Source organism: Penicillium roqueforti (genome assembly GCF_015533775.1).
Source record: "Penicillium roqueforti strain LCP96 04111 chromosome Unknown scaffold_01, whole genome shotgun sequence".
NCBI lineage: Eukaryota > Fungi > Ascomycota > Eurotiomycetes > Eurotiales > Aspergillaceae > Penicillium > Penicillium roqueforti.
Genome location: NW_024067565.1, coordinates 3045034 through 3061895, shown reverse-complemented (window position 1 = coordinate 3061895; position 16862 = coordinate 3045034). Strand labels below are relative to the sequence as shown.

General features: G+C 49.2%; 6 protein-coding genes across 6 annotated transcripts; 2 read left to right on the top strand and 4 right to left on the bottom strand.

Annotated features, from left to right (window-relative positions):
- Positions 1-851: 851 nt before the first annotated feature.
- Positions 852-2931, bottom strand: LCP9604111_177 (sugar porter family MFS transporter; the record flags this gene model as incomplete). The annotated part of the gene is made up of 8 exons (XM_039068492.1): positions 852-1001; positions 1079-1205; positions 1262-1358; positions 1417-1722; positions 1770-1860; positions 1910-2352; positions 2403-2799; positions 2851-2931. 8 exons carry the CDS (start codon positions 2929-2931, stop codon positions 852-854), a joined length of 1692 nt encoding a protein of 563 aa, XP_038932725.1.
- A 581-nt stretch (positions 2932-3512) lies between these two features.
- On the bottom strand, positions 3513-5940 carry LCP9604111_176 (putative C6 transcription factor (Gal4); the record flags this gene model as incomplete). Its single annotated transcript, XM_039068491.1, has 7 exons — positions 3513-3930; positions 3984-4501; positions 4556-5235; positions 5291-5601; positions 5656-5750; positions 5809-5838; positions 5908-5940. 7 exons carry the CDS (start codon positions 5938-5940, stop codon positions 3513-3515), a joined length of 2085 nt encoding a protein of 694 aa, XP_038932724.1.
- Positions 5941-6822: 882 nt separating this feature from the next.
- LCP9604111_175 (uncharacterized protein) lies at positions 6823-8032 on the top strand (the record flags this gene model as incomplete). The annotated part of the gene is made up of 3 exons (XM_039068490.1): positions 6823-7083; positions 7198-7659; positions 7715-8032. The coding sequence occupies 3 exons, from the start codon at positions 6823-6825 to the stop codon at positions 8030-8032; spliced, it is 1041 nt and encodes a 346-aa protein (XP_038932723.1).
- A 521-nt stretch (positions 8033-8553) lies between these two features.
- LCP9604111_174 (60S ribosomal protein eL37) lies at positions 8554-9160 on the bottom strand (the record flags this gene model as incomplete). Its single annotated transcript, XM_039068489.1, has 4 exons — positions 8554-8693; positions 8802-8873; positions 9020-9082; positions 9157-9160. The coding sequence occupies 4 exons, from the start codon at positions 9158-9160 to the stop codon at positions 8554-8556; spliced, it is 279 nt and encodes a 92-aa protein (XP_038932722.1).
- A 527-nt stretch (positions 9161-9687) lies between these two features.
- On the bottom strand, positions 9688-11100 carry slu7 (mRNA splicing protein SLU7; the record flags this gene model as incomplete). The annotated part of the gene is made up of 1 exon (XM_039068488.1): positions 9688-11100. The coding sequence occupies one exon, from the start codon at positions 11098-11100 to the stop codon at positions 9688-9690; it is 1413 nt and encodes a 470-aa protein (XP_038932721.1).
- Positions 11101-11422: 322 nt separating this feature from the next.
- Positions 11423-16559, top strand: LCP9604111_172 (DNA-directed DNA polymerase zeta catalytic subunit REV3; the record flags this gene model as incomplete). The annotated part of the gene is made up of 2 exons (XM_039068487.1): positions 11423-11657; positions 11707-16559. The coding sequence occupies 2 exons, from the start codon at positions 11423-11425 to the stop codon at positions 16557-16559; spliced, it is 5088 nt and encodes a 1695-aa protein (XP_038932720.1).
- Positions 16560-16862: the final 303 nt, after the last annotated feature.

Below are 16862 nucleotides of genomic sequence, written 5' to 3'. Positions count from 1 at the left end.
ATAGAAGTCCCGGTCTTGGTGATAGATCGGAATAGGCTAGAAATTCCAAACTGACGCCATTCTCCACAGGGCTGACATCGAAGGTCTATTCACATTGTTGTTTTTGGCATGTGATAGATAGTAGAGACATAACAGAAGGCCAGCACCAAGTCAAGGCTACAGAGACCTTTGTTTACGCGTTTGGGAGGGCGTCGTGTTAGAACCATCTGCGAGGACCTCATCACAAAAGATTCTGTGATACAAAGGAGACATTAGAATACGTGGAGGATTAAGTCTAGGAGTTCAACTCGGCTATGGCTATCTACATGTATTCCGTGGGACTTGTCAAATGGCAATGAGAGCCACGACTTCAGGAACATCCACGAGAACTCTAGGTTTGATATCTGATGCAGACCTACATGGACCTCATAACAATGGTAATGTTATGGTCCCTGTGGTAGGTGAAGCAGCATGTGCTACGGTACCCTCTGTCAACGCTGTCTCGGGGGGAGGGAGGGGAAGGGGAGGGGGAGGGGAGGGGGGGTGGACGGAGAGATGGTGGCCAGAGAGATGGGGAGGAGAGAAGAAGAAGAGAAGAAGAGAAATGGGGGGAAGGGTCCTTTTATACCCCAAACCCACGTGCCTTCCTCAAGTGCGACAGGTCCCTCACACCTGCCCTGTCAATATCAATGTCACATGCCACCTTCCAGTTCATATTGTTTGCCTTCTTTGTTTACACGGGGAACTTCCAGTTTGGGAAGGAGCCATGAAGCCAATGTCGCATTATCTCAATTCCTTGTATTACAATTGACGTCCTGCTTCGAATAAATCATTATGTACGGGTAACCTTCTCTTTGAGTCGACGTTGGCGTTCATGCCAGTTCCACATGGGAACCAACCGGCTTGACGATATCATCTTCTTCAATCGGTGTCCCGCGTAACTCGGCTTCAATGCGCTTGATGCGCTTCTTTTCTTCGTGAGCGGCCGTGTCACCGAAAATGAGATCCATATCTTCGAGTGTCTGTTGGAAATAGTTAGCATCGTCAATCTTCCATGGACAAAGCGGTCCGCTCTGGAAAAGAGGGTTGCAGAACATACCTTTCCACGGGTCTCGGGGATGCAGAAGAAGGTGAATGCAAGCGCAAGAAGACAGAAGGCAGCAAAGAAGATGTATGTGCCCCAGGTGATAGACTCGAGCATATCAGGCGTGACAAGGCCAATGATGCTGCAAGACAGAGTTGTTAGATTCGAATCGAATACCTGATTGATCGCGCTACTTACAAGTTGCACATCCATGTTGCCGAGGTTGTGATGGATATGGCCTTGGATCTAATTGAAAGGTTGAAAATTTCCGAAGGAAGAACCCAGCCGATAGGGGCTGATGTGAAGATGTTGTCAGTTGGTTGTCGGGGGAAAAGTACAAGGCATGATCTCACCGAAGGAATAGGAGAAGTTGATATCGTAGATGTAGATAAAGGCAATACCAGCCCAACCAGCAGATTTATTATTCACGAGTGAGGAACCGAAGCCACCCAGGATGCCGCCTACAATGACCAGCGAGATGCAAGTTCCCGCAGCGCCTGCCATGAGCAGGGGTCGACGACCGACTTTGTCGATGAAGAAGAGCGCGGGGAGGGTACTAAGACAGTTGACGATGCCGTAAACACCAGTAGCAAGGAGGGAGGTGGTGTTTCCATCCAGGCCAAGCTGGGCGAAGATCGTAGGTGCGTAGTAGATCATGGCTATATCAATTAGATACTACTATAGATTGATGAGGGGACATGCATACCATTGCAACCCATGAACTGCTGGAAGAACATCACGATACAACCAATAGCCAACCGCCTGAAGCGGGACCATGCTGTGAAGAAGGACATGTACTTTTGAAAGTGTCAGCGAAACCGGTCATATGGTGAATTGGCAACAAACCTGAGCAACGTGCAACTTGTATCCGGAGAGATTAGGGAAATTGTCCCTCGCAAAGGAATTTTCCAGCATGATAGAGGCCTTGATTTCAAGATACTCGTTAAGGAGAATAGGACTATCGCGATCCATGCGGCGCAGCCTTGAGAGTGCGTGCAACGAGTCGTCATCACGCTCCTTCATCAACAACCAACGGGGCGAGTCTGGGAAGAACAGCATCCCAACACCGAGGATGACAGCTGGGACAATCTGCAGGGCCAGGGGGAGACGCCACGACGCCTCGGACTGCCCAGTGCAGCCACCAGCAGGGACATCATGATATGGGTCGAAGGTAGGCTTTGAAATTGTACCACCGGAGTACGGGATTTCAGGAGCGCATCTAGCACCACCGATGTAGTTTGTTCCATAGTCGATCCAGTAGCTAAACAGGATTCCGAGAGTGACAGATACTGAACACAAATTAGTCGACGAGCCATACCCAACCTCAAGAACAACCTACATTGCTGTAGAACCACAAGTCCACCGCGAATCTCTGGAATAGAAACCTCAGAAATGTACAGCGGCACAACCATGGTCAATTGACCAACAGCCAAGCCAGCAATAGCTCGACCGGCGAATAGCATCGGGACACTCATAGCAGCGCATTGAATAACGGAACCAACGACAAAGACCACCACTGCCAGATTAATAGACATCTTCCGCCCAACTCGATCGGCGATCGGTCCGTTGATCAAGGAACCAGCCCAAGCTGCAAGCAACAGGGTTGACACGAACCAACCCTTGAAACCGCTTTCTGCGAAGACGCGGGGGTATCGAGCTCCAAAGGACTCCATGGTGATAACACCACTAATGACACCTTGGTCATAGCCAAATAACAGCCCACCTAGGGTCGAGAACTGTGCAAAGTTCAATGAATGAACAGCGATATGTCAAGAGCAGACACTTACCGATGCAACACCGCAGAGAAAGGGATTCTGTAGGACAAGCGCAAAGCCACCCTTCGGGGTGCTATCTGCAGTAGTAGCCATAATATGTCAATATTTTCTGAACAGATGAGAAAGAATTGTCGCTGGGCTTTATATCGTGGTATATGACTCCAAGTCAAGTAACCGAACTGCCCTCTGCTGTTTAGGAACACAGGACTCCGTCTGGGGTATAGATGAAGAAGGAATACAGTACTCCGAAAGCTTAGATCGAGGCACATGGTCTGATAGAATGAAGATCAACGGAGAGGTCTACTCCGCTCCAACTGAAAGGGGGAAAGCCGAGCCTGGGACAAAGCGTTTCCCCGAGTTTGGTGGGCCCGAGGTGGGTGAGTTTGATATTGCGGGGAATCCCTGTCAAGGATCGTCGGTTTATTGAACGACCCGGGAAAAGAAATAAACACTTATTTACATACATATCATGTTAAAAAACCACATTCCCATTATCTGACAGATGAAACTCTTGACATAGGATGCCACGTTAGATACACTATCAGAGTCATGTATTGGAGTATTCGCTGATACCTATATAACTATTTCCAAGTCTTTTCCCATTTCTCCATATGCCCATCCTACAATGCAAGATACATACAAACAAAAGAAATCAATATCAAAACCACAGCCATTCATTCCGTCGCGGGGAAATTCACCCATTCCGAAAAATCCATGACCCCCGTATTAGGCATTTGCATATGCTGCTCGACCGGAAACAAGCTCCCGCCGAATTCAGGATCATTGAAGAGCTGCCCGGGGAATGGCATCATGTTCGGCTGCAACTGCGGAGACATGTGCTGGTGCTGGAGCTGGGAGTCGAGCTGGCCATCGTCGGGTGGGAGTCCGTTTGGCACTGAGTGCGTTGGTGGGCCGAGCAATCGGTTGATGACCTCGAAGCAGCGGCTTGCGAAGCGGTTTGTGCCGAGGGAGGGGTGGGTTAGGAGGGATTTTGTGGTTTCGATGTCCTGTAGCCAGGTGGCGGCTTCTGGGTTTGAAGGGTCGGTCATTAGGAAGACTATGGGGATGAGGCCTGCTTGGAAGAGGAAGTAGCTATTTTATGTTAGATGTCGTTCGACTGGGGTATTAGTTTGAGGAATACATACAGCATGTACCAAGCTCCAAGTCTGGTGCACATATAGTTCGCCATGTACTCCGAGATGGAGGAGATGGTCAGACGCGCATTTTGAAGACAGCGTAATCGACACTCTGTTTCGAAGGGGTCTTCGGACCCTGCGTCCGGTGTGCCTGGACTGCCGCTATGTGGGGCCCAGCGTCTGGCGGCCCAGCGAAGTACGATTGGTCTGTAGATCAGAATCGTGAGATTCCAGTTTCGCCATAGCAGGCGGTTGCGCACGAGTGCGAGGGAGTCCGGGTCTATATTCGCTGGCTGCATGGAGATAGGCAACTGCGGGTGTTTGAGGTAAGACGGAAGACCGTTGTACCATTCTTCGATGGGTTTTTGCAGGTTTAGTGTGTCTTCTGGGGTGAGGCTGGGGCTGGAGATAAGGCGTTGGTAGACGCTATTGGTGAGAAGGTGGAATCTGGCCTGGGCAATTAAGCCGGAGTAGATGGTTGGGCCGGCCGATTCGGCCGGCAAAGTTGTTGTTGTGGGAGTCAAGGCCTGTAATTATTAGTTATTGCTACTTTTTTTATGTTATATCTTGGTTCCAAATACCTCTTCGTGGATATTTCGAACCTGCTTCGCATCCATGACACTGTCCTCTGGGAGGAGGATCGGTCTTCCGAAGGTCTTGGCTGCGCCGCTGTCGAAGATGAAAACTCCCCACCACAATCTTCTGCGGATTTCTCTTTGTAGAAGACTGATCTTCCAGCCAGGGAATTCCTTGTGAAGACCTAAACTCATGGCCATTCGAACTGCCAGACCAAGATAATTCCATCCGGTATTCGGCTTGTTCCGTTTCTGTGCATAGTTGCTCAGTAACAATAATCCTTGGACTAATGTCAGATTTCCACTCTCAAATACAGACGCCTGCTGCAAGTATCCTCTGGCTTCTTGGTAGAATGTGATATCGAGGTCTGAGCTGTCATCGCCGATGCACCAGGCTCCAAGAGCTAGGATCGTGTTTAGGAGGATATGCCAGGCCGTACCATGCGGGCGTAGGGATGGGTCATTAAACTGCATCCGGAAGGTAGGCTCGTGGATGAATGGATAGCTGGTATGATAGTTGAGGAAGAAAGCGTCGATAAACGCTTGTTCGATCAGTCCGGATGGGGCACTTTCCAGAAGCTGTGCTTTGAGAGGCACGCCTCCCGACCTTGCCGAGCGGACGGGTATATTCAGGTCAAATCCATGATCAAAAAGTGCTCGTAATGGTACAACACTTGAAGACGCCCCTGAGATCTGTGTCAGTTGGAAATGAAAAGTTAATATAATGGATATTCAACTAACCAAAGTAGCCAGCTCCTTCGGGCTTAATAGACAGCGCAGCCATGCCGTCTGTCAAATCACCAAGCGTAATTTCTTTTTCAGCCCAGTCAAAGCCATCGGCTTGCTGTGGGAGAGCTTCTGGTGCTGGTTCAGCCCGTTCTGGCTCATGCTTGGGGGTTGAGTGCCTCGAAGAGGACTTGGATGAAGGGGCCCTCGGGACCTCCGGATTTTGCAAAAGAGAACGAAGTGTAGCATCCAGATCACCACCCGGGAACAGCCTTCCTAAGGCTGTTTCAAATGAGTGTAGGCGATCTTCAACATAGGTTAAGTGTCTGGGTAGTCAGTCAGCCTTGTCTAAATACCAACTTTTGGTTCTGGTCACGTACTGCCGAGTCAGAGGACTTCTGCTGACTTTAGGGCTGTATACACATTCTTTGTTCAGCTGTCGGCATTGCAGACAAACTGGCCGCTCTTTTGAGCACTATAATACCCGGGTTAAATGGGCCGGCGCCTGCAGGGGTTTAATACAAGGCACTTACTCTTGACTTGCGCAAGCGGCATTCGTCGCACTATGTGGAAAGTCAGACTTCAACCCTTGCTTTTTATCTCAACTATCATGCAGGCCGATCAATACATACAGCAAATGAGTGCGAATCACGCGTGCTAGCCATCTTTATCGAGGCAGGTTAGATATATTATATCTTGTATCCAATGCGCTTTGATGCCATACAACGGCAGTCATCTATAACAGTTAGCTAGTGCATTCGATATAATGAGCGGAAAATGGTTCGCGAGAACACCTCCACATCGGGTATCAGTATAGCACATAAGCATTATAGGGCTAGGGTGCGCATACACATAGCGGTGGGGAAGTGATCTCTAGAATATAGAATGTACTCACGATCGGCGCTAGAGCACAGCCTCTTGCAATGCGATGGATAAGAAGCATCCATCGCTCCCCTCCATGGTGGGGAAAACGGTCAGGTGATGGTGCAGAAAACTCATATTGGTGCCTCAGGCAGAGATTATTCAGAATCTGATCACGGCCCTTGTTGACGGTTTGGTATGTTGTTTCAAAACTCTGATATGGTTTTCCTTGTAGTTTGTCTCCTATGAACTACATCGGTCGAGGTTTTAGATGTTTTGTGTAGCCGTTGAGGTAGTATAGAGCTAGAACTATATATATTGCTTGTACGCATCATTCTGAGAACCTCTAACTTAGAGGTTTTGAATAGTAAATGGTTAGGGAGTTAAATACTAGACTATATGATGTATTACCCGTATATCCAAGAGAAGGTAAACCGAGAAACAGCACGAGAATTAAATTCTATGCAATATCATCTCGATATCCTATGTCTTGGCATGGCTATACCTGAGGGGCCAATCACAAGCCGGAGACATTTTTTCTCGACATCATCTCCACGACTTGACCAGCAGCAACATTTTCAAACAAAGACTGAATAATTGGAGAGCAAAGATTGGAATTTAGCCCGGTACACCTTCAACTCGCTAGGAACAAAGGATAGCATCGATATCCGGATCGAGGCGCAACCATGCCCTCTCAACCCCCACTACCGCCCCTCCTCGCCTCATATGTATCAAATTTGCCTGATTCATCTCTGACGCTGGTCTCTTCTATCCTTGGTGCGACTTCGAACTGGCTGGTTCTGAGATTCCTTCATGCTGCGCTGAGCGCACCAAATCCCAATGTGGCATTTGGCTCAGACGAGCCGCAAAATGGTATCAAGAAGAAAGTGGTGCTGGTGAGCTTCATGCGGAGCTATGAATTCTGGAGGACCGAAGCAAAGCGATTGGTAAGTTCAGACAACAGGTTTACTGATAGTTGAATTGGAACATGTATTTGTGTTCTACTTCTTATATTATGTGTTGATATATACTTTGTTCGACATCACTAACCAAGGTTATAGGGCCTCGACCTTGCGCGTCTGGCAGATAAGCAACAGTTTGCATTCATAGATGGCTTGTCTGAGCTGTTTTACGCACCGCAAGCTACATCCACTCCTCCCAGTATCTCACCGGCTGGTCTGGGAAGTCCACGCACAACGCTCCCAATGCGGTCTCCGCCTGGTGCTGTACCTGGAAGGTCACCACAGCCGGTGCCAACAGCTAGAGGAGTGAGAGGAAATGTGACGACGAAGGCTGAACCTGGGATTGCAAAGAAGCTCCAATTCTCTGGCCGTGGTCTCGCCTCCCTGGACGCACTAGAGAAAGATATCTCATCAGTGATTGAACAGCAAAAAAGTTCAATGGAAGATGGTGATGAGCTTCTCCTCATTATAGACCAGCCTGACCTGCTCCTTGCTGCGACAGGTCCGAGTATGGGGATTGGAGCAACAGAGATATCGGAGTGGATCACAGCGCTACAACAGGTAAGGCTTGTCACTTGATAGGCAAAGTTTACGGCAGGCTGACTATGTTCGACAGAGTGCACATGCTACGGTTTTAACGTTAGCTACAGATGCCCCATTAATACAAAATGCATCCACATCGGATGTGAAGATGGCTACACCATTGGAGACGGAACATGCGGCACTTGTTATTGGGCTGGCGCATCGGGCTCAGTCGGTCATGCAGCTGCGCACTTTGGATACTGGAGCCGCAAAAGATGTGAGCGGCGTACTGAGAATCAGCCGAGGTGGTGGGCTGAACACGAGTGAAAAAGAGAACCTCGAGGAGAGAGAGGCGTTGTACTTCATTCAACGGGATGGCGGTGTCCGGGTGTTTGGTCGTGGAGAATCATGAGCCGAGGCTGTATACTATGGGTTAGATGTTCACGAGAATCATGAGCTTATCAGAAACAGCCATTGAATCATGTCCAATTCAAGTCTCTGCGTCTGGTCCTCAAAGAGGCTCGTACTGAGTAGAACAGACCATGAAATGGTAGGAAGAGTGTTCACATTGTATCTGTCATGACATGGGATATTCGCCAGCCATAAACGAAGAAAAAGGAAATTCATTCACGCTTTCCCGGGGTTTTTTTAATCCAGCTCTTTTCCGTAGGAAAGAGCCCCTCAACGAAACTTTTCCCATCGTCTGCAAGTCCTACTTTGTCATCCTTGACGTGGCAAAGAGAACCAACGTGATCGACAGTTGCACACACCACCAACTCCACGGGAAAGCGATAAGAGTCCGGAACTGCCATTGCATTTCGAGTAATGCTATCCCGTAATGCTAATTCATGTCATGCCAGGATCCCTCCCCTCATTCCTATTCCAGCCTCTCCGATAACGAAAACGCGACGCCGAGCGGACGAAAAAGGGAATCTAGTTGGTGACGGGGCCACGGGCACCCTTGGGGGTACCGGTCTGGAAGCCGTTCAAGAAGCGGCGGTGGACATCGCGGAGGGAGCGCAGGCGGCCGGAGCCGGTGGTCTTGCGGCGCTTAGCCTTCTCACCCCAGTTGACTGTTCGTAGAAAATGTATGTAAGCCAGAGTTTTCGACTTGGTGCCCAAATTCCAAATAATGGCCACCATTCATATCATCAACGTTCTCGGGAGGGGTATTTGCGTACACTTGCGGGTCTTGGCAGCAGGGTAGCCGCAGTTGGCACAAGTCGACTTCTGGATGTGGAAAGACCGCTTGCCTGTAGTCGTAAATATCACAGGTTAGCGCTTGTCCTTGCTAGATTGTGTGTTGTTCGGCGTAATCGCTAATTCCGTCTTTCGATGTAGAAATTTTGCGACTGCGGGTCGGATGGGTGAAATCGCGAAAAATAGGTGTAATACGTACCACAACGACGGCACAGAGTGTGCGTCTTGTTGTGACGCTTTCCGAAGCTTGAGGTACCCTTAGCTATGGCGGTTGTTAGTTTGGAGTTATTCGACGCTGCGGAGGATCGCGGTGCGATGAGTCGGCATCGGACGTACTCATCTTGAATTATGGAACTGTGGATGAGGATATGTGTTAGTAAGTTGACGCGGTTGAAGTGAACACTAGTCAAGGGACCAGTATGCGGACGTACCTGGCAATTCCGTTGAAGGGGCTGGTTGTCGGGTCGTCGTCGCTAAGCGTCTCGAAACTTGCCCAAGATCTGGCGATTGTGCACTAAGCGAGTGCGTTAGTCAATCACGTGAACCTATCAGGGCTTAACCGGATCCCGTGACCGACCAACCCTCATTGGAATTAGACGGTCCGTGCATTACAAATCACGTGATAACCATCATATCGAAAGTCAACAAATTACAGAGTGGTAGATAGGATATCCTATTGATTCATGTTCATTCTAGATATCTCATTGAGGCATGTTATTTTGAGGTTGTTTTAGAACTATATACGAAAAAAAATTTAAAACACAAATTATTGCGTTGTGCATTTGTTCACTGTTTCAACAGCATATCAAGGGTATTTTAGTACATCCGAACGCCCATGCAAGTAGTATATGGAGAACATCATCAGAATCAATCTTTCCCTATGAAGTTCGCCATAGGGTCCTCGGCAGCCAACCGACTCCGCTTGTATGAGTCAAATTCCTCCTCTGTGATACCTGACTTCAATTCTTCCAGGGTCCGCTTTTTACCATTGGGATTTGAAAGCTGCTCTTCATCCCTGCCATCGGCCTGCTCAGACTCGTGAGAGAGATCCGCATTTCCAGTGTCTTCGGAAACCTCTTCATTATCATCGACTGCTCCAGCCATCATTAACATGTTGCCTTCTTCCTCGAAAGCCTTCTTTCCATCTTCCCCTGTACAGTAGCTGTTCTTCACCGTGGAATAACAGCATGCATACCCCCATTTGAATTGGTACCACCAGCTGCCGAAGACGGAGGCATGATTGTTGACCATCACGTCTTCGGGGTACTTAGATTTAGTTGCGTTCTTGGGCGCACCCTTGATGGCACCACTCTCGTCATATTCAATGAACCGCTCGTTTTCAACCACCATCGTCTCTCGCAGCGCACTTGGTTTTGAGTGCTCTGCACCACCGTATTTATCCAGGAGAGCTTTGCGATGCGCCTCGCGCTTAGTCTCACTATCAGCCATCTCCTTCTTACGAAGAACTTCACCAGATGTCGGATTGGCTTGGATATGTAGTTGAGGCAGACCCTTCTCTTGTGACTCCCACGCATATTGCTGGGCTTTCTCGAATTCCGCAGCATCGCCCGAAGCACGGACGAAATTCTCTTCTGCGACAAGTGCAGCGGCCTGGTCATCCTGCGCGCCCATATCCACCATTCGGCGTGTCTTCGGGTCGTATTTGGCGGAATCAAGGTCGAGGTTGAGCAGGTATTTGGCGGTGTCTTCTCGAATACGTAGGTTTCGGGTTGCGGTACTCTGTTGTCGTCCCATGTCGGATTCTTCGGCGTACCGGATATCTGAATCGGGGGCCTCATCGCCATCTTCATCGGCTTGAAGTTTCTTGAGCTTTGAATCATCCTTCGCCATTCGCTTGATGGCCTCCATCTCTTCATATTCCTCGACCACCTGGCGATATTCGGTGGCATCGTAGCCATTCCACCGATCTCTTTTCGCGTCCCACCCCATGTCGACCTTCTGGAGAAGTTCATCTGCCTGAATATCCTTTCCTGTCCATCTGGCGCCTTGCTTGCGGGGTCGACTCAAACACTCTTTGGTTTTGTGTGTCATCGCGCCACAGTTTTCACATGCGCCTTTGCGGTATTTGGTGGCTGCTGGACCCGCACGCTTTCCTCGATCATACCATTTTGATTGATCGGGAATGGCTTTCTGAAGACGTTGATGTTCGAGGTAATCGTTGTTTGTCTCATCGTCAACGTAGAATGGCTTTTTCGAGATGAAGGACGGAATGTACTCGTTAGGCGTTTTTGACGCCACATCTGCGGGTTTTCGTGACATGACTGGTATGTTCAACGAGGAGGGGTAAAATTGGACCTGGGAAGAAAGGAAAGCAAGTGAGGAAGTAGATTAAGCCACCTGTAGCTCTCTCTGTTGTGAGATGAGATGAGTGAAGTTGCGACAGGCCCGAGCTTGGCGGGTGGATTTGATATGAAACACGTGACTAGGCGTTATCGCGCGTTGTCAAGGACGTATCTATGTCGCGTTTTCTCAACCACATATTCCTACAGATGCCAAAGAGGACACACATGCGATAATCGGTGCGTGATTTATTTATCCTTCGCAATGTTGCTGTGGCTTCTGGTCGCCACACACCAGAGCGATGGAGCCATTCCGTGTGCGTCTCAACTGTATCGATCATTACCAGGCGACCGCGTCGGAGTTGGATCCTCCACTACCTTTTCGTGATGAAGCCTCGGAGACAGATTTTCAGCCCAAGGTGCCTGTGATTCGAATATTTGGAGCCACCGAGACAGGCCAGAGAGTTTGCGTACATGTCCATGGCGCATTTCCATACCTTTACATCGAATACACCGGGTCTTTGGCGCCAGAAGATGGTGAGTAATAGTCATTGGTGATTTGAGGGTTAACTTACCAAAACTGTAGTAAACTCCGCAATCCGATCTATCCATCTTTCAATCGATCATGCTCTGGCGGTCAGCTTTCGCCGAAATGCATATGACCGGAGGACAGCGTTTGTGGCGCACATCACCTTGGTGAAAGGAGTCCCGTTCTACGGATACCATGTGGGATGGCGGTTTTTCTTCAAAATTTATCTCTTAAACCCCTTCCATACAAATCGCCTGGTCGATCTTCTGCACCAGGGAGCTGTTATGAAACGTTCACTTCAGCCCTACGAGGCACATATGCAATACATCCCGCAATGGATGTGCGACTACAACTTGTACGGATGTGCAACCATGAACTGTAGCCAAGTCAAGTTCCGAGCTCCAGTACCCGAGTATCTCGAGCTCAGCAATCTAGCCCATCGCTGGCACGATCGTTCAGTTCCACCCGAGAGCATACTCGATCACCCTGCATTACAGAAACAAAGCAATTGCGCGCTGGAGGTTGATATTTGTGTTCAAGATATCCTGAACCGTCTTGATGTAAAGGAACGGCCTTTGCACCATGATTTCACCGAGCTGTTGAAACCTGTCGCGGTTAGCGAGCGGCTCGTCCCTAGCATGGCTGGACTATGGCAGGACGAAACTCGCAGACGCAAGAAGAGAATGGGTATCACTGACCCCGGAAGCACTCCGTTTGGACCCGAGGAATTGGTTTCAATGTCTGCAGATCCACGAAATCAGTCGAGAGCTGGCTGGATACACGAGGAAGAATTCCGTGAGATGGCGTCTGAGCTTGAGGCTAACGAGAAACGCGATGATGACAACAAAGACACGACATTCGGGACATTCTTGAATATCGACGCCCAAGCCAAAAATGTGAAGACTGCGTTGGATAGTGTTGAGGACTTCTTTCCTGATAAAATCAGTACTTTGACCTTTGATACCAGCCGTTCTCAGGACCCAGCCGAGCAAAAGGTGCCGGAAATTTCGGTTGATGAGAGTCTAGCTCTATCATCTCAACCTGACGGACGGTATTACTCGGATTCTGATCAAGAAGGGTCCTCATTGGAAGGGAGAACGAAACAGGAGACTGAAATGAAAGAAGACACGCTGAAGGAGAGCTTTTACGATGAGGTCTTTGACGAAATACGCTTCTCAGATTTGGTTGCACCCGAAGAGCCTGCTGAGACTGACAACACAGAAACAACTATGGATGGTGTCTACAAGGAAGGAGATTGTGTAGCCCAAGAAAGACGGCCCAGGAATCAGAGTCAAAGCAGCAGTGTAACACCCAAAAGACAACACTTTGAAACCCTCGATTGCCATTATTCGTCTACCAAAAGAGCTAGACACATGACCAAACACGGCTTGCCTGGCGGGCCATTGGAATCACCCAGTACGCGGAAGCACCAGCAAGACGACAAACACAAAAGTGTCTCCTTTGATAGCAATTTGGATTCTTACGCGGAAACGCCGTCATCGGAACCAAAATCATCTTCCTCGCAGAGAACACCCCGTCCAAAGGCGCATAGTTATACTAGCGGCCTGAAATTCCCGGTGGTCAAGGATCCCAATGATCCTTCGACCATTTTGCGGTACAGCCAAGATGAGCCAAATTCTGCAAGAAAGGATCCGGAGTCATTCCAGCCTCGCTTAAGTTCTCTCCCTTCTAGATATGGCACGGAATTGTCGGGCGGAATAAGTGAAATTCAGAGTTCTTCGGAGCTACATTCGTCTGCAACAGTGATGGGTCCAGTCTCTTTAGATCCACATCTCGCTAAGAACATGAAAAACATTCAGCAGTCATTCAATTTTACACCAAACACCTCATTACGTTTCTTCAAATTTGCGAGCCCAACTTCTAGCGAAGTCAGTTCAACACTAAATGAATATGGGCGTCCTTCAGTTGTATACCAGAAAGCATTTTACAGGAACGAAAGGGATGTGCCTGAACGGCCCAGAGACTATGGCGGCAGAGAATTTCGGCTAGGGAGCAACACAATTCACTATCTACCAAATTTCGACCCAACGGCAGAGGCACCTGCAATGTTTGGTGAGCAAATACCAACAGCACACGACCGAGATCAGCAAGAAAAGGTTGATCGGCAACTCCGAGAAAAGTGTACCGCCAGGGTCTGGGAGTTTGCTCCTGTCCCGCCAAGCAGGTCGGAAGTCATACAGTGGTTTGAAGAGTTAGAAGCCTCTAAAGACTTCAAACTAAGCGCAGCCCAAGCCACACCTACTAAGATGAAATCCGTCTTTCTCTCGCAGATTGAGGGCCCAACACAGAAGAACACACATGGCTTCAAATACTCACAGCATGCAGTGTCCACTAGCGTGGAACACCAAGCTCAGCACATGAGCACAATGAGCTTAGAAGTGCATGTAAACACGCGCGGAACACTCATGGCCAACCCCGAGGAGGACGAAATCACTTGCATGTTCTGGTGTATCCAATCCGAAGACGAGGATTTTGAGGTCAATAGTCATCTCCCGGGAGTCCATGTTGGGATGGTTTACCATGGCGAAGGCGAGAGGCCGGAAGCCAAAATATCAAAGGCATTAACAATTGACGTCGAGTGTGAGCCCACGGAACTGGACCTGATAACCCGACTCATAGATATTGTCCGTTACTACGATCCGGACATAATCGCCGGCTACGAGGTCCACAACGCTTCATGGGGATATGTGATTGAGCGAGCGCGCAAGAAGTATGACTTTGACATATGTGAGGAGCTCTCGAGGACAAAATCGCAGTCCAATGGACGATTTGGGAAAGAGGCAGATCAGTGGGGTTTCAACCACTCCTCGTCCATTCGTATCACTGGGCGACACATATTTAACATCTGGCGCGCCATGAAAAGCGAGCTCAACCTGCTACAGTACACGATGGAGAACGTTGTCTTTCATGTCTTGCATCGCCGAATCCCTCACTATTCCCCCAAAGACTTGACGCGATGGCACCAAAGTGGCAAGCCTCGCAATCTCTTCAAAGTAGTGGAATATTTCACCTCTCGTGTGCAAATGAATTTGGAAATTATCGAGGCAAATGAATTGACAACAAGGATAAGCGAGCAAGCGAGATTGCTGGGAATTGATTTCGCCTCTGTGATTTCCCGGGGATCCCAGTTCAAAGTCGAGTCTCTGATGTTCCGAATAGCGAAGCCAGAGAACTTCCTCCTCGTCTCACCAAGCAAAAAGCAGGTCGGACAACAGAACGCATTAGAATGCTTGCCCCTGGTCATGGAACCACAAAGTGACTTCTACACTAGCCCACTTCTGGTACTTGATTTCCAGTCACTGTACCCGAGTGTCATGATCGCGTACAACTACTGCTACTCAACCTTCCTTGGCAGAGCAATGCACTGGCGTGGGCGAGATAAGATGGGGTTCCTAGATTACAAGCGACAGCCCAGGCTGCTCGAGTTACTGAAGAACAATATCAACATCGCACCAAATGGTATGATGTATGCGAATCAAGAAGCGCGTCAGTCGCTGCTGGCCAAGATGCTTTCTGAGATTCTTGAAACCCGCGTGATGGTCAAAAACGGCATGAAGGCAGACAAAGACGACAAGGTCTTGCAGCGGCTTCTGAACAACAGACAGCTGGCGCTTAAGCTGATTGCAAACGTCACATACGGCTACACATCTGCCTCATTCTCCGGACGAATGCCCTGTTCCGAGATCGCCGATAGCATCGTACAGACCGGACGAGAAACCCTCGAAAAAGCCATCGCCTTCATCCACTCAATCGAACGCTGGGGCGCGGAAGTCGTCTACGGCGACACCGATAGTCTATTCATCTACCTCAAAGGCCGCACACGCGACCAAGCCTTCGACATCGGCGAAGAAATCGCTGAAGCAGTAACAGACCTGAACCCACGCCCGATCAAACTAAAATTCGAAAAAGTCTATCACCCGTGCATCCTGCTCGCGAAGAAACGCTACGTAGGCTTCAAATACGAGCACCGGGCGCAAAAAGAGCCCGAATTCGACGCAAAGGGCATCGAAACCGTCCGACGCGACGGCACACCTGCCGAACAAAAAATCGAAGAAAAAGCCCTAAAAATGCTCTTCCGCACCGCAGACCTCTCCCAGGTAAAATCCTACTTTCAGCGCCAATGCACAAAGATCATGCAAGGCCGCGTCTCCATCCAAGACTTCTGCTTCGCCCGCGAAGTCCGACTGGGGACGTACTCCGAGCGCAGCCTGCCTGCCGGCGCGATGATCAGCACAAAGCGCATGATGGAGGATCCGCGTTCCGAGCCGCAGACCGGCGAGCGCGTCCCGTACGTGGTTGTCACCGGTGCGCCTGGCGCGAGACTTATTGACCGCTGTGTTGCGCCGCAGAAGCTTCTGCATGACGCGCATCTCGAGATCGATGCGGAGTACTATATCACGAAGAACATTATTCCGCCGCTGGAGAGGATTTTCAATCTTGTGGGTGCAAATGTTCGGCAGTGGTATGATGAGATGCCGAAGGTGCAGCGTATTCGGCGCATTGAAGGATCGACGCTCTCGAATTCTGCTGGGGTTAACATGAAGACTCTTGAGTCTTATATGCGCTCGTCTTCGTGTGTTATTTGTCGGTCGAGATTGTCTAATGCTACTATTCCGGTGTGTGAGAACTGTCTGCAGAAGCCGCATCTTACAATGCTTAATGTTGTTTCGCGGCTGCGAAAGGCGGAAAAGAGAGTCGTTGGTCTGGAAGCTATTTGTCGCTCTTGTATGGGCGTTTCTCCTGGTGATGAGGTTAGTTGTGATAGCTTGGATTGCCCTGTCTTCTACTCGAGGACCAGAGATGCTGCTAATTGGAGACACACCAAGGCTGTGTTGGAGCCTGTCGTTGAATTGTTGGAACAGAAGGCGGATGAGGGATTGGATTGGTAGTGCTTTGAAGCAATTGGAGTTTTGACCTGGATATACCCTACAGGCTATTGTTATTTTGCTGCTTAGTTCTAAAAATTGGAGGAAATTCGAGCGTCCGGTTTCATTCGCACCGCAGACTCGCAGCTCATCACCTAACTAAGTTACAACGCTGGTCTGCAATTCCACGCCTGCGTCCCATTTTTTGTGTAAGTTTTTTTCGATTTTCTCCGTCTTTTTTTTTTTTTTTTTTTTGTCAAATAGACCGAATCGCCACACACAAGTTGGTAAAAATTTATTAGAAAATTCAATGTTGTGAAGGCTGCA